The 26,389-nt window shown below is 47.0% G+C and overlaps 1 protein-coding gene across 1 annotated transcript in view; it reads right to left on the bottom strand.

Moving 5' to 3' along the window:
• The window catches only part of LOC125946604 (lactosylceramide 4-alpha-galactosyltransferase-like), a 43,780-nt gene that overhangs the window by 13,770 nt on the left and 3,621 nt on the right, over positions 1-26,389 (bottom strand). Inside the window, exon 2 of the mRNA XM_049670106.1 lies at positions 6,194-6,447. Coding sequence (XP_049526063.1) covers positions 6,194-6,325 — 132 coding nt within the window. The 5' untranslated portion in view covers positions 6,326-6,447. The remainder of the gene's footprint in view (positions 1-6,193; positions 6,448-26,389) is intronic.

Below are 26,389 nucleotides of genomic sequence, written 5' to 3'. Positions count from 1 at the left end.
TACCCCGTCAGGTGACCCTGACCGCACGAAAACGGCGCGAAGCTTGCTTTCGCGCGCCTTTAGTTTCTCCCGCTCGCCATGAGCAGTCCAAGTGGTGGTCGCCCTGCCGCTCCGAACGTGTGTTTCCCAAGTTTTTCCATCCTTTCGTAGGAATCTGAGATTCGTTCTCCGTGAAAATGCCTTGCTGCTGCGCGTTTCAATGCAGCAGCAGGAAAGAGAAAGGGCAAGCCTTATTTTATATCCCCCGAGGTGAACGGAATGTCGTGAGTCGGAAGCAGTGGCTCCATAACATCGGGAGAAGGGATTTCGCCCCTTCTAAGCACGCCGTTCTTTGCGAAGTGAATGTTGCAGCTTTCCTCATATTTGTGGATGAAGTTGCATGGAGATTTTAATGCTCTTCGCATAGCCGGACTCTTCGTTCAGTTTAATACAGAGCACCGATAACTGTGCATATACTTTTTTTTAACGTGAGTCGGCTGAAATTTTCGTTGACTCTTCGAGCCGTGACAAAGCCTTTTGTGTTTTCGCGCGTGCGTTAGTTTTCAAATGTGTGTAATTTGTGAGTTAATGCCTGTAACTCATATTTTGTAGTTGTGTGCGTGTGTGTGCGCGTGTTTGTGTATGTGCGTGCGTGTGTGCGTGTATGCGTGTGCGCGCGCGTGTGTGTGCGTGTGATCCTTGCGCCTGATACTTGTGAAGTCAAGGAACTATTTTACTCTTATTGCGTGCTTATTGTATCTTTGCAAAGTTTCAATACTGCGAGCATTTTTTTCTTTATGTACTTTATGTTGCGAATGCATGAACCGCAATATATAGGTAGATAAGTGGTATTATGTATTATTCGCGCATGCTCATTAAGTACAAGCCACGCGCTTCTGATAATCTCCCTCAGTTCTGATAAACTTGACATCTTGAAGTCTGTGAGTTAATTATCAAGTGCCAGTCTTAGCAGTTTCCGTGTAAGCAATCAGCCTTTTTTTTTTTTTTTTTTTTGAGAGAGAGAGAGAGAGACTTAGGTTACTCCCAGAGGTGATGGAATGTAATTTCTCGTCGTTTCATAGTGACGGAATACAGGCGCGTGTGTAAAGTTCTATGTTGGCTGTTTCGCAAACACAGCACGTATTTCGCACAGTGGCATTGGTACAAAGGCTTTTGGCCCACTCATTTTGGCGAATTCACTTTAAGTAAACTATCACATTTCTTCTTGGTTACCTTCTCTGAGCCTTTTAAGAGCGAAGATTGTGAACCGAATTCTCGTTTATACTCTACGCTGCTTATATTGTATGCACCCAATACACCTCCGCGTTACGGACAACCCAAGTGGCGACGTAGAGGTACAGCTCAGCCACTGCTTGGTACTCATTTTTTCGGAGCGCTTCCGCTTGTATTTATCGAAGCGTCCTAAAAAAATGGCACGACGTTCTATCGGAAACGTACTTTCGTCATGACAGTTTCACAAGGGATAAATTCCCATTCAACGCTTCAAAGGGCCGAATAAACAAGCGCGCGCATTGATTCTAATGCGGCTGCAGCGAGCTACTGGAGGGTTCAGCGCCGCGCCGGCCCGGTGAGGGGGAGAAATCCGAGGAGAATTGAGGAGGAAAGCGCGCGGGGGGGGGGGGGGGGGGAGAGTGTCGCTACTTTCTAACATCAAGGGGCTTTAGGCACCCTAGTCCGTGACTGCAGCAGGTGCCTCTGGCGGCGGCTCGGCAGGTTTCGACCAGCCACGCCCCGGCAAGTGTGGAGGCGGAGCTTGGCCGTGACGTCACCGGAGAGATAAAGCTCGGAGCCGCCGCGACGGCGCCAGAACTCTCGTTGACTCTGTGGAGAGTTGATGTAGCCTTGACATGGGACGACCACAGAAGATCCGGACACCCAAAGAAGAAGTCGCTCATCTTGAAGTGCGGCGCGCGGCCAAGCGAGAATCTGCGCATCGGCGGCGAGCCGATTCGGAATACCGTGCCTATAAGCAGCACTTAGCATTTCCTAGCAAAACTTAGCCAAGCCTAGTAAAACCTGGAAGAAGCTAGGTCGATCACCAGCCTTGCACCACTAGTGCAAGCTGCCCACATTTCTTTTCTCTCTCTGTGTGTGTCTCTCTCTCGCTCTCATTTTCTCTTTCTCTCGCCCATAGCAAGTTGTGTTACAATCGTCGGTACAACGCAGTCATATGGTTCCCATAAATGCATGTTTTGCAGGCGTATAGCCTAGTGGTTAGGACGCTCGCCTTGGGACCGTGGTTACCCGGGTTCGAATGCCGCCTCGCCAAGTAAGTTTATTTTATTTATTTATTTATTTGTATAGCTATATTACTATACTTGTATTATTGTATTACTATTACTCTGTAACTGTAATAATGTATAATAATCAATGATTGATTTATTGATTAATTTCTCTCGCTCTCTGTCTGTCTCTTTTTTTCTCTCTCTACACCTCCTCTCCTGATTTCACACTTTTTCCACTTCGAAACTGCGAGCACCATTGCTCCGTAGGGATCAACCTCGACCTTAAACAGCTCCGTTGTTAAAGAAAGACAGCGCAGCTTCAATGACTTAACGTCGCGAAGACTGATGAAACAGCGAAGGTGGTGGCTTCAACTTGGCTTTTACTTCCCGATGAGTCTCTTCGTACCGAGAGTAACCACTGCCGCGACGCCGCCTCCCTCACTCGGATCTTCGCCATCGCTTAGACTCGGCTTCCCTTGCTCTGAACTCTAGGTCGGCACGTCGTCGTTAAGCCCATGCTCGAGCAGCTTCCCGTCATCTTTCCTGCCGCGCCGCTTCTTCTTCCGGACACAGCTGCTTCGTCGTCCTCGCCATACTCGTCGCCGAACGTCGGAATGCTCTTCGCCGACAGTGCACGCTTTTATACTGCCTCGGTAGACACCCCTCCCCGTTATCTCTCCCCGGAAAGCGTCGCGCCACGCCGCCGTCTCTCTCTCCCTGGATCCGCTCACCTGTCGCTAGGCGCGCGCTCTCCCTCTCTCATCCTCGCCACTCTCCGACCACCTGCGGCTGGCGCGAGCTTCGCAAACCTTTATAGAGCATACGGTTTTGTGGGCACCAGATTCAAAGCCAGCTATCGGGCATGTAATTTCTTTGTTTGTCCTGGGGAACGTCCAGCTTCCATAAGCGCTTGTATTCAAAACTGATGAGAGGGTTAACTGGTCAGCGGTCGAGATACTAATCAAGAGACACTTAAGAGTACTGGCGGGAAATAAGCGTGGAAGAGATGGATAGAAATAGCGTTGTTACGGGTGTAATATGACTTCACTATACACGGGCATCAGTAAGTGTACAACATAGAGATATAGGTTTCAGTGAAGAAAGTTTTAGTCGAGAGATAGGTACGATGCTAGATTGCGATAGATGCAGTAAAATCTGTTGAGCTCAAGCAGGCTAGGTGACTATTTGTCGCTGCTCTGTGTCAAAGAGTTTGTCATTAAAGATCATCATCATTACCATCATGCGTTGGGTTTTAAGGACTGTAGGGGAAACATACGTGACACTGGCAACTGGACGACTGGTGGCGCAAAGGAAGGAAAAAGATGGAACGAAGCGAACTTCTATATTGAGTATAGCATAGCTTAGAGTATAAATATATTCCATGATTCAACTGCACCCGAATTTTCTAAGGAACGAGCTTTGTGGCATGTGCCAGCACCTCGCTTTGAATGAGAGACTTACACAATCATCATTATCACCCTTATATCATGGTTAAGCGACTATCAGTTGAGTCAGAGAGCTTCCAATAGAGGCCCGTTTGAGAATGCAAAGGTTAGAGGGACAGATGTTTTTTTTAATTCGATAGCATTACAGACTGACCTCACGTACACTGCCTTGGGCAGCACATTATAAAAAATGTCGCAGTTTCACCTGAAAGGCGAAGCATCAGTTGCGATAGCAACTTAGTAGAGAGCTATACGGAGTAAGAATAGTAGTTTTATCAGCTGTATGAACTTATGCAGCAGCACCAGCAGCGCGCAGAACTGTTGTCGACGCCGTCGCCGTTCTGCGCGCGTTCGCACCGAACGCGCGCGGCGTTGGTGACTGTTGCCAGGGTCTCTGGGGGCGGCTCGGAGGTTTTCGACGAGATCAGAACGGTAAACTCGTCGAGCAGCGTCGGAAGTTTTTACCACATTCTCGCCTCGCAACGTTTTTATATAAATACGCGTTTGGTGCCGCAGCTAAACGTCACCTCCCCTCCCTCCCTCTCGTCCCCCCACGGCCTTTCACGCGACGTAAGAAGTCGCGTTTACTCTCTATATATAGTGATTGTAAAGGAGGAAAGAGACGCTTAATTCTGCAGCCCTGCAGGGAGCACGGCGCAGAACGCGCCTTTGTTCTCCGCCGTGCGCTCGCTCCCCGTGAAAGCGCGCGTCCCTCGCGCCCTTTCACTCGCACATACAGCGTCCGGCGCGCGGCGACGATTACATCGCCGTTGACGTCATACGGAACCTCACGGCGACGACGACGCCGACGGCAGAAATCCGCTTTGAGTGTCCATATAATTGCTATCGCAATAAAATGGGGGCTGATACAGGAGGCAGTGCAGTGTAACACAGCGTCTTAGAGCGCCAGCTGTCACGAGGGAAGAATGCAAGAAAATGGCCCGGGACGCGCGCGCCACACTTTCAAATAGCGGCTTTGGCACCAAAGAAGCATGCGTGCACTTTTTATGTCCTTTTCAGGCCATCATTGTATGATGTGTTGGTTAGTGCAAGCTTGTACAGTTCTCGCATACAGTATTAGACATGATGCAATAAATACCATGTAAGAAAAAATTCATGAGCCATTCCACTCGGTGAAGGTGGATAACCAGCGAAGCTGTTTAGCGCACGACGCAGAGGTGACACAGAATTTTGAACAAAGGTACGAACATAATTATTGTTCTTTCTGGTGGTCATCGTGACGATAGGTACGCACACGCATATCACCTGTGTTATTAAATCTGTCCGTCACATATAGGACGATGAATGGCTTATACCCCCGGGGGGTAAACGAGGCCTCCCCATTACGACGACGGCAGAGAAGTGAAATTCTACGCTGGAATGATGAACGGCAACGGAGCCAACTGTGTAAGAACACGACGATGACGAAGGAACGCGCGAGCTGTGGCACGAGCACGTTCGCGCGGTTGTAAGGTCCCTAGATAAAACTAGTTTTATCTAGGGACCTTAAGCGGTTGGAGGGGCGCCAATGAGGCAGCTGTGAAAGAAGACGACGGTCACATTGCCGCCGCTGCTGTCGGCGTCGTTCCTCGAAAATTCTCTGTTCTTCGGGCGTACGAACCACTCGCGGCCGTCCCATGGATAGCGACGGCGGTCCGCAACTTCGCCTCTTTACGGGCGCATGCGTGCAACGTCATACGTTCGAGCAGATGTCGTTTCAAGGACGCAGGTGGCAGCTAAAGCACGCTTTGATGCGAGGGAAACAATACGAGGGAAACGCTCTCTCTTGTGGAGGAGAGTATTTTTTGCTCGCGTGCGACGGATTTCCCCTAGCCATATATGCAGCGGCGGCAATGTGACCGTCGTCTTCTTTCACAGCTGCCTCATTGGCGCCCCTCCAACCGCTTAAGGTCCCTAGATAAAAGTAGTTTATCTAGGGACCTTACAACCGCGCGAACGTGCTCGTGCCACTGCTCGCGCGTTCTTCGTCATCGTCGTCTTCTTGCACAGTTGGCTCCGTTGCCGCTCATCATTCCAGCGTAGAATTTCACTTCTCTGCCGTCGTCGTATATATTCGCTGTAAAAAATGCGCAATCATGGCCTAATGGTTAGAGCACTGGACTACTGCGCTGAATGGCAGAGGTTCGATCTGTCATGCATTTCTTTGTAGCAATGTAGGCAGACTTCACCCACCTCGGTATAGTCTCTAACAGAAAACTCAAGATGTGTTGAGCGTAAGCTATCGCGTCAAAGTGCGCACGACATGGCAAAAGACATACGAGGTGTAGAAACAACGTAATTTTGATAAATGAGAGGTAGCCCGTGGTACAGGCGCGCGCAGCTGTCGAGGACGTCACCATATCGCGTATTTAGATAGTCAGCGGTGCTAAGTTCTGACCTAATTTTTGTACTGTGTCAGTCTTGCGCTACCACCAGGAGAATGCTTTACCAGCCAACGCAGCAGGCAACTGTACTGATAAACGCATCTCCCCCTTCGAGCTTCTTAGTGCTGCACGTACTCACCCTGACGACACTCACGACGACGTTCGGAATGGACCTCAGCAACTGAGCGAAAGGGCCCGCGAACGTGGTGTTTCCTCGCGAGGCTTCACCATAGTCCGCTGACAACAAGTGCACAGTCCAGTGAGGGTGCATCCTCGCCGCCGATTCAACCGCGCAGGCGATGCGTGCCGTGAGGGATCCGTGGCCACCGGTCTCGAGGAAGAAGATTCGGGAGAACTCCAACCTCTGTGAGGGCGCACTGCCTGTCCACGCATCTATTGCACAAAGAGAGAGTGGTCGGCCTCGAATAACGTTATCATCATCACCATCACTTTCATAGTCATCATATTTACGTCCACTGCAGGACTAAGGCCTCTGCCAACTATCTCGAATAAACCCTGCCCGTCGGCTCAGCCCCATCTTGTGCCTGCAAATTTCCTAATTTCATCACACCACCTAATTTTCTGTGGTATTCGCGACTGCGCTTCCCTTCTATCGGCACCTATTCTGAAACTCTAATAACCAAAGATTTTTCCGCCCTACGCTTCATTGTGTCCTGCCCAATTCTATTTCTTTCTCCTAATGTCAACTGAGCATCGACTACCCCGTTTGGTCTTTGCTACACACCACTGTCTTCCTGCCTCTCAGCGACAGATGCGCTCGTCCGCGTCTGTCGTATCTTTTTCGTTTGTATGCGTACTTATTTGCGCTATATCTGAAAGTAACTATGTTAGACCAACTAGCCCAATAGGCGGTTCTTCTTAGCGTTACGCCTATCCTTTTTCGTTCCCCTGCTTATTGTGTGGTCCTCTACTTTTTCTCAAGCTTCCTCGCAAATCTCAAAGTTTCTGTTCCATTATTACGTAGTACCAAGATATATCTCCTTATCGATAGCGCAGAAATAAGCATGCACCCTGCGGCTGACTCGTGCTACGCGTGCCTCGGACGCTCCGTACATTAAAGGCCCCATCGGAAATTTTGGTTATACACTGCGAATTGTAAACTGCCGCCTGAGGAGTGCTTTACTAAAATATTATTTGAAATCGGTTCGTTATTGGAGGAGATATAATAAGTTAACTCTCCTGTTACCATGTCTCCAGGAGGCGAGCGCCACTGTAAAGGGAGACTCTCTCCCTTTGCCTCAACTAGCCTCCGCAAGCGGTGTCTTTTTGCTCCCTTCTTGCATTCGCAATGCACACAGACGATCGCGCCGAAGTGTGGCCAGCGAGAGGAATATTTCAGAGAGTATCCGCACAGTGTTACCGCGTGGCTCTGTATGCGCGGACGTGTTTCTGTTTTGTTAACAGATTGTATTTAGGCCATCGAAAAAAAATTTTAAAAGTCGCAGTTTCGCCCGAATGGCGAAGCATCGATTGCGATAGCAAATTAGTGGACAGCTACACAAAGTAAGGATAGTAGTTGTGTCGGCCGCATAAACTTCTAAACATAGGCACTCTAACTAAATTAACAAGCATGGTGTCACACGCGCACAAGCAAACATGAACGCATATCACTCGATGACTGCGTCAAGTCGCTGTCAAAAAGCTGGAGTCAGCGCGCCAGCAGCAGCGAGTGAATTGAGCTTCGTGCCGGCGCTCGCATCAACGCGATCTTAGCCGAGAAAACACAGGGAGGGCGGATTCTGCCCCGCCACAGATGACTTTCATGATACAGCCGCGCAGGCGGCCACTCGCGGCGCAGACCCCCAGAAGCCTTCCGGCCCGGCGGGAGCGCGCGTCCGCAGTAAAGCGCGGCCCTCCACCTCCCTACCAGAAAACCAGGTAGAAGAAGAAGACGAGAGCGGATGTGCCCCGCATCGGCTCCGTCTCGTTTTTGAATGATTCTGCAGGCAATTTTGGCAGGACCACGGTTTCAAGCACATCATTGGATTCGTGAAGTTAACGCGAATCGGTGGATACCTTTGGACAAGGTGGGCCAGCTTTTTTCGGACTTTTATCGCCTGCTTGTGTGCATCGAACGTGGGAGCTCCGCTAGGCCTAACGCCACGTAGGCCTAGCGAGCCCGCCAAGTCGGCATGGCTGATACACGTATGGACGACGACGTCTCCTCGGAGACGGAAGACGGCGAGGAAGGAATGGGTTGGCAGGTGGTCACCAACCGAAGATCGCGATCTGCGGGAAAGACCTGGGGAGCTGGTGGAACCGCCCATTTGACCCAAGAGTTGTAAGGAAAGGAGATCGCCAGCAAAGGTGCCGATGGGGCCGAAAAGCTCAAGCGCCGGATTGTGAAGGCGTCAAGGATGCCGCAACTGCCAGAGGAGCACAGGAAAATTATCGTTAGGCCTCGGGGAGGCCTCAACCTGAACAAGGTGAGCACTACAGCTATTGGAGAAGCGATCGTCGAGGCGGCCGGACTTACAGAAGACCAAGCGAAGGGAGACATCGTCTGCCCCAACTTCACACAGAACATCGTGGTGGTTAGTACACCGGACTTCGATCATGCCGAAAGGTATGTGCGACTCAAGTCTATTACTCTCATGAAGGCGGAATATGAAGTCAGCGCTTATGAAACGGCCCCCCACTCTACGTGCAAGGGGATTATTAGAAGAGTGAACCTCAACGACAGTCAGAGTGTTATCACTAAAAAGATCGTGCATGAATACAACCCAACGGCGTTGGCAGCACAGCGTATCAAAGCTACGGGCTCGGTTATTGTGCTCTTCGACGGATTGAAGGTGCCCAATTTCATCAAGTATGGGTCAACCCTAGTGAAGTGCTTTCTGTACAGGAAACAATTTGACGTATGTTACGCATGTGGAAGAATTGGACACAGATCAGACGTTTGTCCCACACCTGATGTAGTGCAGTGCAGGGGATGCGGTGTGCAAAACCCAGGGGAGGATCATATATGCTCTCCCAAATGCAAGTTCTGCGGTGAAGATCACCCCACAGGTGACAAAGCTTGCAAGCAGCGGTATCAAATACCGTATGTAGTGAGAGTAAGGAGAAGAGAACGCTTGAAAGAGGACACCGAGATGGAATCGGTTCAACCGACAAAGGAGACCCCTCCGGGCGCTGGGAGGCGCTCACGCTCAAGGAGTGGTTCAAGATCAAGACAGCGCTCACGCTCAAGAAGTAGTTCAAGATCAAGGCAGCGTTCAACATCAAGGGGAAGAAACCGTTCGAGGTCTCGGGAGGCGCAGGTGCGCTTCGAGGAGCAGGAGCTGAAGATCAACAAGAAAAAGGAGCCAGGAGCTACCTGGGCAGATAAAGTCAAAGGTACTGTGAAAGCCACAGGTAATGTGGCAATTGCCTCGCAGATACAAAGCAATGATACCAGAGTAGAACAGCTCATCAGAGAGGTTATATCACTAAAGAAAGCAAATGAAGAACTTAAGAAGCAGATTCAGGAAATGAACAAAGGGTTAAGGGCAGAAAGCGGTAATGTGGCAGTAGCTAAGCCGGTGAGTAGAAGTAACAGCCAGGAGGAAGAAGGCACACCGGCGCCAAAAAAGAGAGCCGTAGTCCCAGAGGTGGAATCGATGTGCTCGGTTCTGGAGGAGATTAAGAATGCAATTAAGGACCTAAAGGACACGGTAGACAGCGTTAACCTTAAGGTGGACAAAATATGGAAGTGGAAGTTAACAGCCGAGAAACGGCTGAAAAAATTAGAGGCCCAAGGAGATGATGAGGAATATATGCCCTCGGAAGCAGAAAGCGTTAGAACACTTCCAGGAGCGGTGGGTAGCACAGTCAAGAGAACAGTGACAGGGGGTAGCAAGTCGGGGGGTAACGGCAATAATAATGGATAGCAGAAAAAGACTTAGTGTGTGGCAGTGGAATTGCAGAGGATTTCACCAAAAAAGAGCATCATTAGCACAGATAATCAAAACAGTCGAAAATAGGCCAAAATTAATAATGCTGCAGGAAACTCTAGCGGAGGAGATCGGGCTGTCTGGCTTTAACTCGATCTGCAAAGGCAAAGACCCGGGCAGGGGAATCGCCACCCTAATTGACAAGAAAATTCCTTACATCGAGCATGATTTAAAATTAGGGGCGAACAAAATTGAATATATATTTATAGAAATGATCCTAAAAAGGCACAAAGGTAAAGCGCAAAGCTTGTTCTGCCTCAACATATATAGCAGTCCCAGAGAGATGAGACAGAGCTTCAAAGCAATATTTAATAAGACCATGGGGGTAGCCAAAAATGCGCCCCTCATAATAGGCGGGGACTTCAACGCCCCACACCAATCTTGGGGTTATCACTGGAGTACAAAGAAAGGGGAAGGAATCTGGCATCTTGCCACGGATTTAGGCCTCTCTCTTATCACAGACCCAGCCTTTCCTACTAGGTGTGGCACTTCCACGTGTAGGGACACTACCCCGGACTTAACCTTCACTTCTAACTTACCCAGGGCATACTGGATCAACTCTGGGACGGATCTGGGGAGCGACCATTACATACTACACATAATGGTGGAAACGACGGGGGTGGAGGTAAAGCATTTCACTTATATAGACTGGGATCAATTTAGAAAAATCAGGAAGGACAGAGCGGAAAAAGAAGGAATGGGGCAAATCACACCACCAGAGTGGGTAGCTCAGCTTAGGGAGGACTTGAATGCAGCAACTAAGGCTATACAAACTGAGGAAGAGGTCACACAAATGGACAGTAGATTGGCGCATTTGATCGAAGCTAAGCAATCGATTTTACAAAGATGGAAATCACATCGCTTGAACAGACGACTTAGGAAGCGAATTGCTCAGCTCAATAGGGATATCGAGGAGCACGCCCGATATTTGCAGAAACAACAGTGGAATGAGGTGTGTAACTCTATAGATGGAAGGATAAAACGTGGAGGCAATTGGAATCTCCTCAGGCATCTGCTCAATGAAAAAGGCACTAAATCGAATAGACGTACGGCAGTGGCGAAGCTGGTACACCAGGAAAGTCAGACTGCAAGCACAGAGAGCATAATGCAGCGATTGGCAGCTAAATACTTGCCTCTCAGGACAGCGGATCAGGAAGTAAGGTACCCCGATTACTTAGGGGCAGAATGCAACTTTATGGATCAGGAATTCAACGAAAGTGAGGTACGCACGGCATTGTATGATTTAAATAGTAGGTCAGCATCGGGCCCGGATGGCATCTCTAACAGATTGCTAAAGAATTTGGACGACGACTCCATAAAATATCTGACCACATACATTAATGAATTATGGAAGAATGGGGTCTATCCAGAAGAATGGAGGACGGCCTGTACTATCTTAATACCAAAGCCGGGCAAACAACTCAACTTGGATAACCTCAGGCCAATTTCGTTAACATCATGTCTAGGAAAGACAATGGAGCATGTCATATTGAACAGGTTAACGAAATATGTGGAGGACAATGACATCCTACCGTATAATCTGATTGGTTTCAGACCGGGCTTGTCCACACAAGATGCCATGTTGTTAATCAAACATAAATTGCTTTTAGCCAGTCCAAAGCACACTAGAGCTCTCTTGGGGTTGGATGTCGAAAAAGCTTTTGACAAAATTAAGCATAGAGCAATACTTGAGGTCATTTCTGAACTGGGATTAGGCAGAAAACTATATGAAGTGGTTAAAGCCTTTCTTGACCATCGCTCAGCACACCTTAGATTCGGGGACATTAAATCAAAGAAGATAGATCTCGGTGACAGAGGTACGCCACAAGGGTCGGTCTTGTCACCTATGCTTTTCAACCTGGCGATGTCAAAAGTGGCAAAGGGATTGAAAGGGATAGAGGGCATTAACTTTACCATTTATGCAGACGATGTGACAATATGGAACGCTGAAGGAAGTATAGGACAGGCGGAAAGCAGACTTCAGGAGAGCATTTATGAGGTAGAGTCCATTTTAGAAGACATGGGACTGAAATGCTCTGCTGAGAAGTCTGAACTCCTAGTACTCAGTAACAGGAAAAGGGGTAGAAAACCGAGGGGATATGTTCCCGAGGAAGAACCCAGGTTAGTACTAACCACGAAGGCAGGCAAAACTATTAAGCAAGTCGAATCCATTAGAGTCTTAGGGTTATTCCTGGAGGCAAACGGGGCAAACGGAAAAACAATACAAAACATCACAAGCAAGACTGAGGAGGTAATAAGACTACTAAGGAGAATCACTAACAGACACAGAGGGTTGGGAGAGGAGAGCGCCATGAGGCTGGTCCATGCTTTCGCCTTGTGTCACTTCTCATATGTAGCAGGAATGCTTAGATGGACGCAGGCAGAACTAAAGAAGTTGAACAGATTAATTAAAAGGCTTGTCAAAACAACAGTGGGATTGCCGGTTAGCACACCGGATGATAAATTAATGAAACTAGGGCTCCACAACACAATAGCCGAAATAATTGAAGCTCAGCAAATTGCCCACAGAGAGAGGCTTTCCGAAACAAGGTCAGGTAGAGCAATACTCGAAGAGCTAAGGTGGTATCCAAGCGAATCAGAAAATTCGGAAGACACAGTAGAACTAAAATATAGCGTAAGAGAGATCATCAAGACGACTCCTTTTTCCCAGAAATATGCACCCGGTGCACAACCTGGAAAGAAGAAAGGCAAGGGCCAAAGCTCTCCTGCAGGAGATAGAACAGGACAGAGAACATGCGGCTTTTGTAGATGCTGCATGGATCAGAGGAAAGAAAGCCTTTACGGCAGTAGTAGTAGATGCAGATGGACTCACTCGGGATGCTATTACAATCATGACTAAAGAAGCGACAGTGGCAGAACAAGTAGCGATAGCATTGGCTTTAAGGAATAATAAGTGGACGCGAATTTACAGTGACTCTAAGATGGCTATTAGACATTTTACCAAAGGCTTTGTAACCAAAAGGGCTGCCCAGCTGATCGGTGAGATGGACAGCCAAGGGATCGAAATCCGCTGGTTTCCTGCACACATGGGGTCTGTCGATCCATCTCGGAGGAATTTGAACGAGGTGGCTAACGCAGCTGCACGAGGACTTACTATCCGTGCACTACGCGACCAGGACCCCAATAATATGCTGGAGAGAACAGGGACCGATTACTTACATATAATGAAGTCACGAAGCATTATTACATGAACAGAAGGGAATTCCCAGTGCCACATGCTAAGCTCAATAGAGCTCAAGCGGTGACTCTGAGATTGTTACAGACAAGAACTTACCCTAGTCCAAACTTTATTAACAAGCTATATCCAGAAAGAGAGGTACCAATCAATTGCGAGAAGTGTAATGGCATCATTACTCTGGATCATATGCTTTGGCAATGTCCTGTGGCTTTCACAGACTGCGACAAGGAAAGAGACTGGTGGCGGCGAGTGCTTCACAGTGGAGTGCTTTTAGATCAAGTACAGGCCGTCCAGAAGGCCCACGACACGGCGGTAAGGTTAAACCTTACTGTCCCGACGTGGGAGCCGCCTGCGTCATCCTAAGGGTTGATCTTCAGGACCCGAATAAAGTTTATCATACCATACCATACTAACACCTTGCGCCACGCGGAGGGCCTTCGTGGTCGGGTGGTTGCGGATGATTTTTTTCGCCATGGACGCCGACATCGCACGCCGACACCGGATTTTCTGCGACACGGGGCCCTTAACGCTATCGCGTTAAACAGAAGGGCAATAAAGTGCTACGGGAAAAAACCAATAACAGAAGATAGCGCTAATACAGAAATAAAATAAAGACATCGATTCGCTTTTCAGAAAATTATTACGAGCTGCTCATAATAAAGAGTCAAGGAGATGCGGTCATTGGGGTGTTGTTGCTATTGCTGGTGTGTAGCTATGAAATCCGTGCCTCCAACTATGCCGCTCGAGCGCCTGTGAGCAGAACAAAAAGAATAGTAAATTAGTCGCCGCGCGTTTATGAGTAGACGCTCACATAAAAATACCAGACGACAACCCAAAATCTATATGCGCACTATTCGAGGTACACAATGTTTGCACATCTATCTTATATGCAAGTCATCAGATAAGAGTGTTTTCTCTCCCCACTCAAGCACCGGCAGTGCGAGATATAATTTCAGGTCTTCCACCTCGTTGCAGTCTGTGCCGCAGAAAGAATTAACGCGCCCAGTCTTCAACGCGCATGTTAGGAATGAAGCAGTACGTGCTGTGCGACTCAGGGTAGCGTTTAAGCCGGGGATCCTTCAGCCATAGGATGAAGGATCCCCGGTACGTTGGGAGTAGAAGCGAGAGAAAAAGGGTTTATCTTAGAATATTTACAGTGGCTCCAGATATGGAATCCGACTCCAAGTAGGAGCACTTTGACTGTCTGACTCACTACATACCTCAGCACACATGATAACGTCAGGACAGACTTCACTGCACCCAAGGTGTCCGCTTATAACACTGCCGTCTTCCTATAGTTTCCTACACAAGGGAATTCGCTGATTTTGGTGCGGCCAATCAGGGGGTCGTACTGTTCACAGAACCCCGCCCATGATATCCAACCCTTCGAAGCAAGGACGAGGCACTCTGGAAACTGGGGGTTCACGCTGCTTCCAGGAAAGTCGTAGAGCTGGCTTTTTGCTCTCCGTGACGGTCATCTTGTCAGGGTCAGGAGAGTAGCCTTCGTGCTGGTCACCGTTTCCACGGAAGGTTGCGGTCGGGCACTGTCGCCGTTAGGGAGCCTACATGAAACAGCGTTGCATGTAGGCTCTCTAGTCGCCGTCTGGACAACACTGATGAAGCGGCCGCCTAGGTGGAAACCACCAAAGAATGCGCACTGCGCATTCGGGACGCAATAGTGTGCACTTAGTGGAAAGTGCGTGGTTCAAAAAAGCGAACCACTGATTGCTAGCCGTATGGCATCAAGAGATCGGGATATCAGGACAGCACTCTCAGTACGTGGCTCCTGGAACTTCTGGAGCTGGGTATTTAACCAGGCATAATGTAACGCATAAGCGTGAAAGTTCGTAGAGGTGCGCGAAACTGTTGAATGGGCTCCGTGCTAAAAAAACGCGGGAAGCTTGCACTAGTGGTGGAACGCTTGAGTAAACAGCCGAGCTGGTGATCGACCTAGCTTTTCTTCCAGGTTTTACTAAGCTTGGCTAAGTTTTGCTAGGAAATGCTAAGTGCTGCTAGGAACGGTATTCTGAATCGGCTTGCCGCCGATGAGCATATTTTCGCTTGGTCGCGCGACACGCTTCAAGATGAGCGGTTTCTTCGGATGTCCGGATCTTATTTGGTCGTCCCATGTCAAGGCTACATGTACTATATCCACAGAGTCAACGAGAGTTCTGCCACCGTCGCGGCGGCTCCGAGCTTTATCTCCCCGGTGACGTCACGGCCAAGCTGCGCCTCCACACTTGCCGGGGCGTGGCTGGTCGAAACTTGCCGAGCCGCCACCAGAGGCTCCGACTGCAGTCACGGACACCGCGCGCGTTCGGCGGGAACGTGGGGAAACGGGCAAACGCGGACGGCGTCGGCAGCGGCCCTGCGCGTTGCCTCGTTGGTGCTGCTACAATTTCTTTCTCTCTCTCTCGCTCTCATTTTCTCTGTCTCTCTCCCGAGCATAGCGCGCGCCGCGCGCATGCTCTCCTTCCCTCTCCTTAACGTCCCATGTCAAGGCAACATGTGCACGACACGGAAAGGAGGCGAAGCACACGCCGCTCCGCCAGGCGGTTGCGAGGCGACCCAGGTTAATGATCGCTCAGCGATTTTTTTTAGGGGCGAAGCTCCTTAGGGTGTGGGTCTGTCCCTCCTCTGTAGTATGTAGTAGTAGTCGTCGTCGTCGTAGTAGTCGTCGTCGTCGTAGTAGGTAGCCACGTCTACTTTTATGACAAAAAAAAAATTCCGAAAGTTGTGTCCGTAGCGCGGAATCGAACCACGGACCCCTCGCTTCCGAACGCGCGGCGCTAACCACTACGCCACGAAGCGCGCATGGACACACGCACCACGATGACAATAAATACCCAACATTAACGAAAGACTGCGCGTTTCTAATGCGTTTGCGCTAGCGCGTTACGGCCCGTGTAAGAAGCTGGTGTAAGACGCTGTGGCCACTCCGCCTTACCTCCGTATTCATAAACGCTCCTCGACTTGAACTTGACTTGCCACCGCCTTGGGCAGCGCGTTCGAACGCGTTGAAGGCGGTGGCAAGTCAAGTTCAAGCCGAGGAGCGTTTATGAATACGGGGGTTATACTCTCTCAGCAGTCATGTGATGGCGTCGGCAAACGCGGTGCACGTTCTGGCATGTGTAAACGGCTGCGTAAGACGCTGTGGCCTCTCCCCCTTACTAGAGAGTACTGCACGTTTCTAACGCGTTTGTGTAGCGTCCCTTAAGCGGGAGATGGTGCAATTACAATGAAGGGCGCTGTTATAAAATTGGAATGACGTCACATATAGCGCGTGTCATTGGTGGAAGTCAATCGTTAGATTTAGTGCGGCGAGACTGGGCGAATTACACGGAAGATTCACGGTTTACCGATGACTCCCTCCGGAGCTTCGCCCACTAATCATCATTCACCCCGTGGATATGCGGTGTTTTTTTGTTAACGTGTTACGGGACTGACGGTCGGCTTAAACAGCTCCGCTCTTAAACAATAACCAAGATGGACTTCTCTCATACGTCTTTAAGTTGCTTTAGGTCATAAACCCCATAAAGGGCAAACACCATTCCACATGACAAACTTAAAATGATTTCACTTTATTTCTTGCCATGAAGAGTCCATTTGTACCGAAAATAAAGACACTAAAATGTTATGTAAGTGAAACGTACTACTATGGTAATTAATTCGTAATAAATTTGTTGAGCTATCCACGACTGAAAACTCACTCCACCTTATTAACACACTACTATGGCCTTTGCATTAAACATCCCAGGCTTAAATCATAATTTGGAGACATCAAACTCAACGCATAAAAAACGATACTTCAGGCTTCCTGTGGTTAAATTGGACACGATGGCAAACAAGGCATAGGGCGACGCCTTTACTTCGTTTTTGCGAATGAAGACAAGAACATCGGGACTCGTGTAACGAGCCAGAAGCAAGTCCTTCGAGAAGCCTTCATTTAGAAACAGGTCAATGCTGCATGTTAGGCGTACGAAGCCTACACTTCCGAACTGTTCATAAGGGTAGTACTGGCAGTAGCATTCCGGCACGCACTCTCGTGGCCCGAAGCCGCCGCAGAACTCGCCGGGCCCGGAGAAGGCGCCGTACTGTAACGTCCCGTAATGTGGCAGCACCAGTATTGCGAGAACCATCCCGTGCGCCACCAGCGAGCCCCGTGACAACAGGAACATGGTACTCCCCAGAAAGACTTCGGTCTTCCGATTTCCTGCACGTATGGCAACCTAGGTATCGCCAACATACAAAGAGAAGGGCCTGGCTCCGCTTTCCGCTGCAGCACACGTTTCGTTTTCAGCCCTGTTATGGCCAACGTATCATATGTGCTACGCTGTTCTGATACCTGAAAATTCCCATCTAAGTGCGGGGAACTTAATGCATTGTCTATAGTAGCGTTTTTGATATCCTGGAGAGAAAGTCTTTTCCCCAGCTGTGAATAGTTCAGCAAACGAGTCACAAATAACTAATTAAGGCAGTAATTAAGTTATAATGGACATATCGTATCACTGTTTTTGTGCAAATACACTTATTACGGCCAGAAATAAAGGTAAGCATGTTGCTCTCATTTTCTTTGATGTAGGAGTGTGTTTGGGCATAACGGGAATAGGGCTGGTCACTGATTTATAGCTGGCTGGCTTTTATAGCAGTTTGCCATAAAGGTGCAACAAAAAAAATTGGAGGACGCTTAAGCTTCGCCTTTAAGAGTGGAACGCGATAGCGTTATCGGGCTCCGTTCGCATCACATTTTTCTTTATGAGTAGGCTTCACTGCAACACAACATGGGAAAGCCAGCTTACAAATACCAAGCTTACACTTATATCCTTAAAGTCGGCGTCGCTTATAAACACAAGAGCATTGCTAGAAAAACACCTTTACAGGAGCAATTTAAGCTGTCATATCAAAATGTGACGGCTCTAGAACCTTTTTTTAATTATTTTATTAATTGTTTGCTGTGGCCCTGAGGCGCGCGCGTGTCTAAAATTTAGTAAGGCTCCGTTTTCAACATTCCCCTCAATGTTGCCTAGAACCAAAGGACAGCGAAACACCATTAGAATTGGAGGACGCTTGAGATTAGCCTGTAAGAGTGGAACGCGATAGCATCCAATGATCCCTGGCTGCTTATGAGGCTTTTTTGTCGTATATTCAAATTACAATCCAACACTATAACGCCTATAGGTTGCGGTTTAGTCGTACTTTACGATTTTTCTGACAGATTTTACTTTGAGAAATTCAATTTTTGTTCACTAATGCCTTGCGCCACGCGGAGGGCCTGTGTGGTCGAGGTGGTTCGGAATGATGTGGTTCGGCATGATTACTTCCGCCAGACGCCAATGCTTAACGCCGACGCCGACACCAACGCCGCATTTTCTGCGACACGGGGCCCTTAACGATCGCGTTAAAAGCTGTTGGCTGTTTATTTAAATGAAGAATTGAGAGAGGAGGTATGCAGCTTGTTGCTGTGGCTTCTGCAATGGTCTCCACCGCCGACCCTCTACGAAACGGCAAGTCATCACTGAACCACGCGACTGTGTCTGGTAGCGTAGCGTCGAAAGAAAATCGAAGGACATTCAACCTTCGCCTTTAAGAGTGGAACGCGATAGCATTCAAAAATCCCTGACTGCTTCTCACGCTTCCCGGAAACTGCAGCTTATGTAACCGTAATGTTTACCGGGAAGCACTGGCAGCGAACGCCATGCACGAAGCCGAGCTTTCTGGTAGAAACGCTGCCTCTTGCGTGGACCCATCCCAGAAGTAAAAGGTCCCCCTACAGTGTTTACACTATGGGACCTTTTGTAGCGTGAGCTACACTGGCCGACGTTGAGCAGTTCCGCGTGGCTCCTGGAGAGCCGTGCTGCGCATGCGCGAGGAGCAGTGACGTCACACGGCGCACAGCTGGCGCGCCGGGCGTTTCCGCTGGGCGTTTGCCAGTGTGGTATAGCCATGGAGAAGGAGAGCGAAATTACTGCTCAGCGACGCAGAAGAGCGGAGAAGTTTAACTCATCGGATCCCGAAGTAGTTGCCTGGCAATTAGCGGTTTAGTGTAGGAAGAACGAACAGAAGAAGGCTAAACGTGCTGCGTAGACACCGGAGCAAAGGGAGGAACGTCTAGCAAAGCGGCGTCACCAGGAGGCTGAGCGACGTGCCCGACCATCTCAGCAGCAGCAACAACAAGACGCCGTCATTGACAAGGCTCGCTCATTGACTGACTATACGGTGAAACTTAGCGAAAGCGCCAGTGCGACTCGGACCTTCGAGACGGACTTCGTAAATAATCCGTTTGGATATGTGTGCGATGTGTGTGAAAGACTGTGGCACATGAAAGACTTGACGCCGGTAAGTAGTGCCATGTGTGAAACGTTGAGTTTAGCGGCGCCGCCTGAGTGGGGTGAAACCGTGGCGCGGGTTTGTACAACGTGCAAAAACTCTCTCGTTAAGCAGAAGATTCCACTCTTTAGCGTTACCAATGGGTATCGTTACCCGCCAATGCCACCAGTTCTACACTCGAACGATGTGGCCGAATGCTACGTATATCCTGGCATAGCCGAGCTACGCCACTGCTAATTTTTTTCTGTACTAGATATCTATACTTTTGTAGCTGCGCTAAGTATTTAATAAACTTCAAACTTCAACTTCAACAGCCACGCAAAAAAATTACTTCATTATCAGGGTTCTGTTATTGTTTCACACTTCTAATATTTAAACCTGAGATTTAACATAAAAGGCATGCGCTGTCGGTTTTGTTTCATGACATTTGTTTGTGGGCTATCATTCTCGAAATTCCGAGGAATAAATTTCTCAAGAATGCAAGACAAGGTATGAGAAACTTTAGTGACCTAATGGTGAATCAATATAACCCGCATATACCGTATGTCATATAGCATGTCATGGCATATACATGTACCTAAATACATACGGAAATTGTTGCTCACGGACAACTCCGACGACGCCGACACCAGATTTTTCGCGACATGGGGCCCTTAATGATATCGTGTTAATAAACAATATAAGGCAATCTCCAAGAAAACGTTTTCTTGTATGGGAGAATATCAGAGAATGGCGTTGCCAAAAGAATTGATGTTAGAGACAAAATCAAAGGTCGGATTCTAATCCCACGTGCTTGCTATCCCGCTGTACCTGCGAAATTGCCTTGGTCAATTATGCGGCTTTTGTCAGAACATTATTCTTGGGCACTCGTGGAAACTTAGCAAAATAAGAGCTCTCATTTCCGTTTTATGCAGGGCATATTGCTTTTAGTCAAACACATTTGTACAAACAGGTGAACGTTTGTAATCCAGAATTTCGTCAGAAACTAATCAATCACATTTATTTTATTTTCAATGTGAAATGAGAGAGGACATAGGTCTTGCCCCTTATGTAGTCAAAAGCATGAGTAGCCAACAGCATCTTTTCTAAAACAACCTAATAGATGTTAAAAAATATTCCCAGCTAAGAAAAGTGCCATGAAAAAAAGCACGGAAATAAATGTCATTAGCGCACTCGGCCTAATAAAAGTCAAGCAAGTTTACAAAACGCACATGAACACTAAAGTCATGTTATTCATGCAATAAAGGAAAGCACAGGAAAAGTAGGAATACTAACAAGAGTGTACAAATGGAGCCATATACATTATTTAGCATATAAGACACACATTGCAATGCAAATACCGCATGCACCTTTATTCAGGTGTACTGATGTTCTGGCAGGTCATTTTAATTGCAGTGTTTGTGCTACATAGAGGATCACAGTTATCGTTGACGCCTAGATTAAGTAGAGAGGGAACTGTAATTCTAGGATTCCTTGCTGCACTACGCGCGGGTAGAGGAAACGTGCAATTTTCCTTTGTGTCTTGTACATGACGTACATGGATCCTAAAGAGAATAACTGAACAGTTATAACTTATAAGGCTATGCTGGGGTGGGCGCTTGGAAGAAAAGTACAGAGCGAGGCACACAAAGACACATGCGGGAACGTATATGTCTGTGTGCCTCGCTGTCATTGTCTTCCAAGCGCCCTCCCCAGCACAATATTAATTTCAAACTCGCTCATGTGAAACAGCACAATTGGAAGGCAGTTCAACCTTATACGCTGACAGCAGTGACACGGCACTTCACTCCCTCAAAAGATTTTTTAGAGGAGCTACTCACCACAGCAATCGTAGTCACCGGCATGAATTAATGAGTGTTTGTTTGTCACTATGGAGGATCGGTTCATACCCACTACGGAGGATGGTTCATACCCACTATGGATGATTTTCCAAGACTCGGAATTGTAAGGCGTTTATAGCACGAACTTGAAAACGACTAAAATATTTGGGTAAGAATCAGAGGGTTGAAAAATAACATAAATGACTAGAAATATAACTGATAAATTGTTTGGCGACAATTAAAATTTTTTGCAATGGCTGGGTAAGCATCCTTGCGACACTTTCTAATCGAGGAGGTTCCCAGAGAAATAATTTCAGGAATTGAAAGATTCCCTCCAATTTGTCTAAACGTTACTTCTAATTTGATTTTGTTTTCTTGCATGCACGAACAGGTGACCAGTATAAGAAAATATATCATTTATCTGATGTTTTCCAGAGATATGGCCCAGTGGTGAGGGAGCCAGACAAGCCCTGCGCTGATAGAACGTTAAGGAAGCTGTTCGAAAACATGATCGAGTAAAATTTACCAGAAATTTTGAGTTTCAATTAAATTTAAGCGCCAAGGGTGTCGATACTTTGCAAAATTTGTTAATTCTGGATTCAAAAAGTCAAGCATGATTGTATGACTTGAATCTAGCAGCAGTTATGTACCCTGACGTGAGAAGTACAGAGAGAAACTGGGCCACTCAGGAACACTCTCACCAGGCTACCAGCCATTTCATTCATAAATAATCTCTATGGCCTGGTACATAAACGAGAGAAATAACTTTAATGAGAGTAAGTTGAAGTGGTCGGCCTGGATGATGTGACTCTAGCCTGCTACTGCACGCTTGGGACCACTCTTATTAATTTTAAATGAACAGGAATTAGGGAACTAAATGTACGGGTAAAATGTGAGAACAACTATTTGCAGTTAGTGATAAACAAAAAGCAATCTGTTAATGTGACAAACTGATGCAATGAGGAGCTTAATTTTTGTAAGGCGAATGTCACTGCCAGAAATTAAACCATAAATACTGGTATAATGTCAGGAATTATTAGCGAGAAAAGCAATTCACAGCCGAGGAAAAAAATGATAGTACCCAATTTTAATCGCATCCTGAGAAATCTGTCGCAATGATAGTATCTGTCGCAACTCCCAATAGTTATCTGGTAATATCACATTGAAATGGAGTAGGAGAGACGTTTCCGTCGAGCGGGTAGATATCGCAGATTATCTCAAGAGATTGTGGCAAAATTCCATAGGTGGTATTTCGCAGATGCATACATTCAAGGGCCCAAGCAGATTTCGTACGGAGACACCAAAGGTGTATGAAATCGCGACCAATTAACTAAAAAAAGTTAATGCAGTCGGGGAAATAATCTTTTTTTATAATTTCCATATCGTTGTTGATACATTTTTTAAGAATGTCTAACAGTTAGCAAACGGAACCTGAACAAGAGGGAGGACAACCATGTTTCCTGGTGGGGCACATTATTAGCAACACATTTTGGCAATTCACAACACTTCAGAGCAATTCAGGGCCTCTCGTTTCAATAGGCCAAGACGCCGTAATTTATAAGCTTCCGCACCGGAATGTCACACATCCGAATTCTAAAATGAAGCGTACATGCATTTTGTAGATAATCAGAACAGCGTGTCTCCACATTCCCGATCGACTGTTCCATAGTTTTCGCAACATATCAATCACTCTTACTCGTTTTTAGCTATTAAATAGTTGCGTTCCTGTTAACTAAGAGAGTAATCGTTCAATACGCCCAGATACCTGACTGAGTCCACTTGTTGGGACGTTGTAGGGATGGCGGAAAAAAAGCAAAGTACCAATACTGTGTGTCCCGAATTTCACTCTTTCTTGGGCGAACTTGTGCCCACAAAAACAAGACGCACTCAAAGCACAACGAAGCGGCGTGCACAATCGACCAAAATGTGATCTGTGGATCAGACGCGTCTGTTACTTATACATGGCTCATTGATCCTTCCATCGAAATTGCTGGTGCTTACGTAAGTTCTAGAATGTGTCGCGCACGCAATCTGATTACACAAGGCTCGGCGAAAGCATAGCCATCAAATATAACCCGCGATAACATTCGAGAAACTTCCGATACAGAGAGGTGCGTCTTGCACTGAGCGATAACTTTGAACATTTTTTAGCTGGTAAAACGCGGTCACTGGGAAAAAACAAAGTACGCGTGTCAATATTCTCGAGGTCATATGAAGTAATATGTATAACGGGTTGTTCTGAGGAGAAATTAAAATATACCACTTTTTAGCATCGAGTTTGTGAATAGTCTAACCATTTTTTATTGGCGCACAGGTATGCTTGCAAGCGTTAATATAGCGAGTGAATGTCAGTGTCCGATGCAATAAACGTTATGTCATCGGCGATACGTGCGTATATATTCTTGGTGACATCTACTGAAACCGTGTAATATGTTGATAATATAGGTGATTTAACAACTTGAGGAACACCACGTGACAGCCTGTAAGTACGCGAAGAGGAACCTCTCAAAGAACAGTAACATTCCCTCCCCTTCACAAATTCACGTAACCATATGCCACAAGATAATTTGGGAATTGCAGGTTTTGTAATCTGTACAGTAACTTTTTATGTTCTACCTCTAACATAGGCTTTCAAAATGCTAATGGTTAGAAAAAAAAACGTTTTTTTTTTTTCTTTCTCACCGTACTGATTTTATTCTGCTTTCTAGGTGTATGTGGGTATGCCAAATGAACGTCTTATTACGAATCAAGTTTGACAGGGGCTGAGCAAGTCTTCGCCCTGAAGATTTCATAAGCCATTGCAGATTTCACACACCTTCGCTCCTCTCCACAAACATGGGCCACATACGCAGATTGCGCTAAGCGCACGATTCCTTTATAGTTGTCATTTCTAGCCTTAGATGGTACGTCAGTCAGGTCTTATAGACATCGTCTGAACTTTCTTTTAGTAATCTGGGCTTGATTTATTTATTCGTTTTTTTTTTCTTCTCTCCTCCTGAATTCGTGACTTCATGTCATCTGAAACACCTCAACTGAAGTAGCAAGCCTTGCATAGAACAGGGCTGACATCTTCAGTTTCCTTTAAACTATTTCTCTCTCTCTCTCTCTCTCACTCACTCGGTCTATTTCTCTCTTTCTCTATCTCTACCTTTATGAGATATATTGGCCGAGAATCAGGCGAATTATACATAAGGATAAGAGTAGATAAAGTCACGGAATTTATAAAGGTTTGGCTTTTGTCAATAATGAGAACCATACTTTCTTATACACAGTACAGCAATGTGAGTCCGTTCATATTATTGACCATGTTTTGCATATAAGCTGCTGTCCAGTTTATTTGCAAATGTTATAATGTGCAACGTAAACCAGTTAGTCATTGTGTCAGAATTACATCTATAACTTTCAAAATTGAACTGCATTGCAGCCTTCGATTGCGAAGACATCTGCCGTCACAACCTCCGGCGTACTTTCTTTTGCCTTTTACATGTATTGTACACTGCATAACACAGTAGAGTTAAAATTTTGCGCGACATTTGCTGGTCTTGCAGACTGAATGGTGGGGAAGATCGTAAAGTTCGATACAGTTCATAGGAATTCCATCCTGAATTTTATATGCAGAATGTCTCAAGCAACACCTGCTAACGAATTGTACAGTTGTACGTGGTTGCTGACTGTCGCATGCTCATCAATTTAAGAAAATAACTTTGCTCAACAATATCAAAAAAAAATTTGCGCTTTCGCGTAAACATCGAGAAACTTCGACAATCGACAATCTTTTACTCGCTTCCACAATACCATCACAATGCCTCTGGCTTTCCTCCAACACATCGGCAGTTGTCGTGGTCCGCACCTCAAAAGCTTATGTAGCAAAGAACGTAGGGTAATCTCTAGCGCACGAAGACTCACCCAAAGGACCGACGGGCACCCTGCTTTGAACTAGCATTCTGGGAACCAAGTTCTACGGAAATGTTTTCCTCGAATATTAATTTACTTTAATACAACCCTTGGTAACAGTTATCACCATGTCCGGTGGGTCCGTCGCTCAAAGTTTCGCTAACTGAGCACTCTGAAGATATACTTTGAACTGTTGCCAAACTTTGGCGTACTCGTCTGTTTAAGCTTGCACATTGAGTTAGATGCAGACGGGCTAACAATTCCCGCCCTCTGCTGTTATAATATATATATATATATATATATACATTGCGCCCAACTCTGCGTTCAAGAAGACGGCGTTACACGCAAAGGACACTCTACTAGGTTTAGGAATGCTCAGAATGCTTCAGTGAAGGAAATCCATTACCGGAAGCGAGACATCTTAACACTCGAATAATTTCGGCGGCTTCTGCAATGCCGAGCCACAAGACGAGTGCCGTCTTCCTGGCTTACAACGCTCGCAGCAGCAATTTGTTTTGATGTTTAGCGTTCGTCCTTCCTCCATTAATTACACTTTCCCTTTTTGTGCGTGTACTAGTATGTGCGCGTGTGAGCGTGCTTGTTCTTGCCGTTAGCCATTCGGCATTTCAAAGGCGCAATATACGACGGCCTTATGTCGAGGCATCGCGCAGCCGTACTAATTAAGTCTCCCCAGGAAAGCAATAGCATGAATACGCGACAAAGAAATGCCATACTTCTTTTAACGCGGACGCTTCCAATTTGGCGTCAAGCCAGCATATTACATCCTTCCGGTGCGAGACCACGGACCGAATAACTTTGGTGAAAAAACATGCGAGGCTTTTCAGAGTGACTATGAGGGTTCCGCAGTTGCTGACGAGGCGCCGCAAGCATCCAGTCTCCCTGGACTGATGAGCATGGGGATTCATGTTCACTAAGGTCACACAAGTATGTGCAGAAAAAAAATGAAGAAGATGATTCGGAACAGCGAAAGACAATAATAATTGCAGAACGCTTGCTTATACTACGTAAGTTAATGGCTACGGCAGTAACGTTGCTATTTCGTGTGAAAGAACGAAATGTTGGTGCAGTCATATTGCTCTAATGGCATATGCGCTATGTGAGGCAGAGATTCAGCCTGCCTT

Source organism: Dermacentor silvarum, chromosome 7 (genome assembly GCF_013339745.2).
Source record: "Dermacentor silvarum isolate Dsil-2018 chromosome 7, BIME_Dsil_1.4, whole genome shotgun sequence".
Lineage (NCBI taxonomy): Eukaryota > Metazoa > Arthropoda > Arachnida > Ixodida > Ixodidae > Dermacentor > Dermacentor silvarum.
The sequence above is the reverse complement of the archived record's forward strand: the minus strand, read 5'-3'. Positions and strand labels throughout refer to the sequence as shown.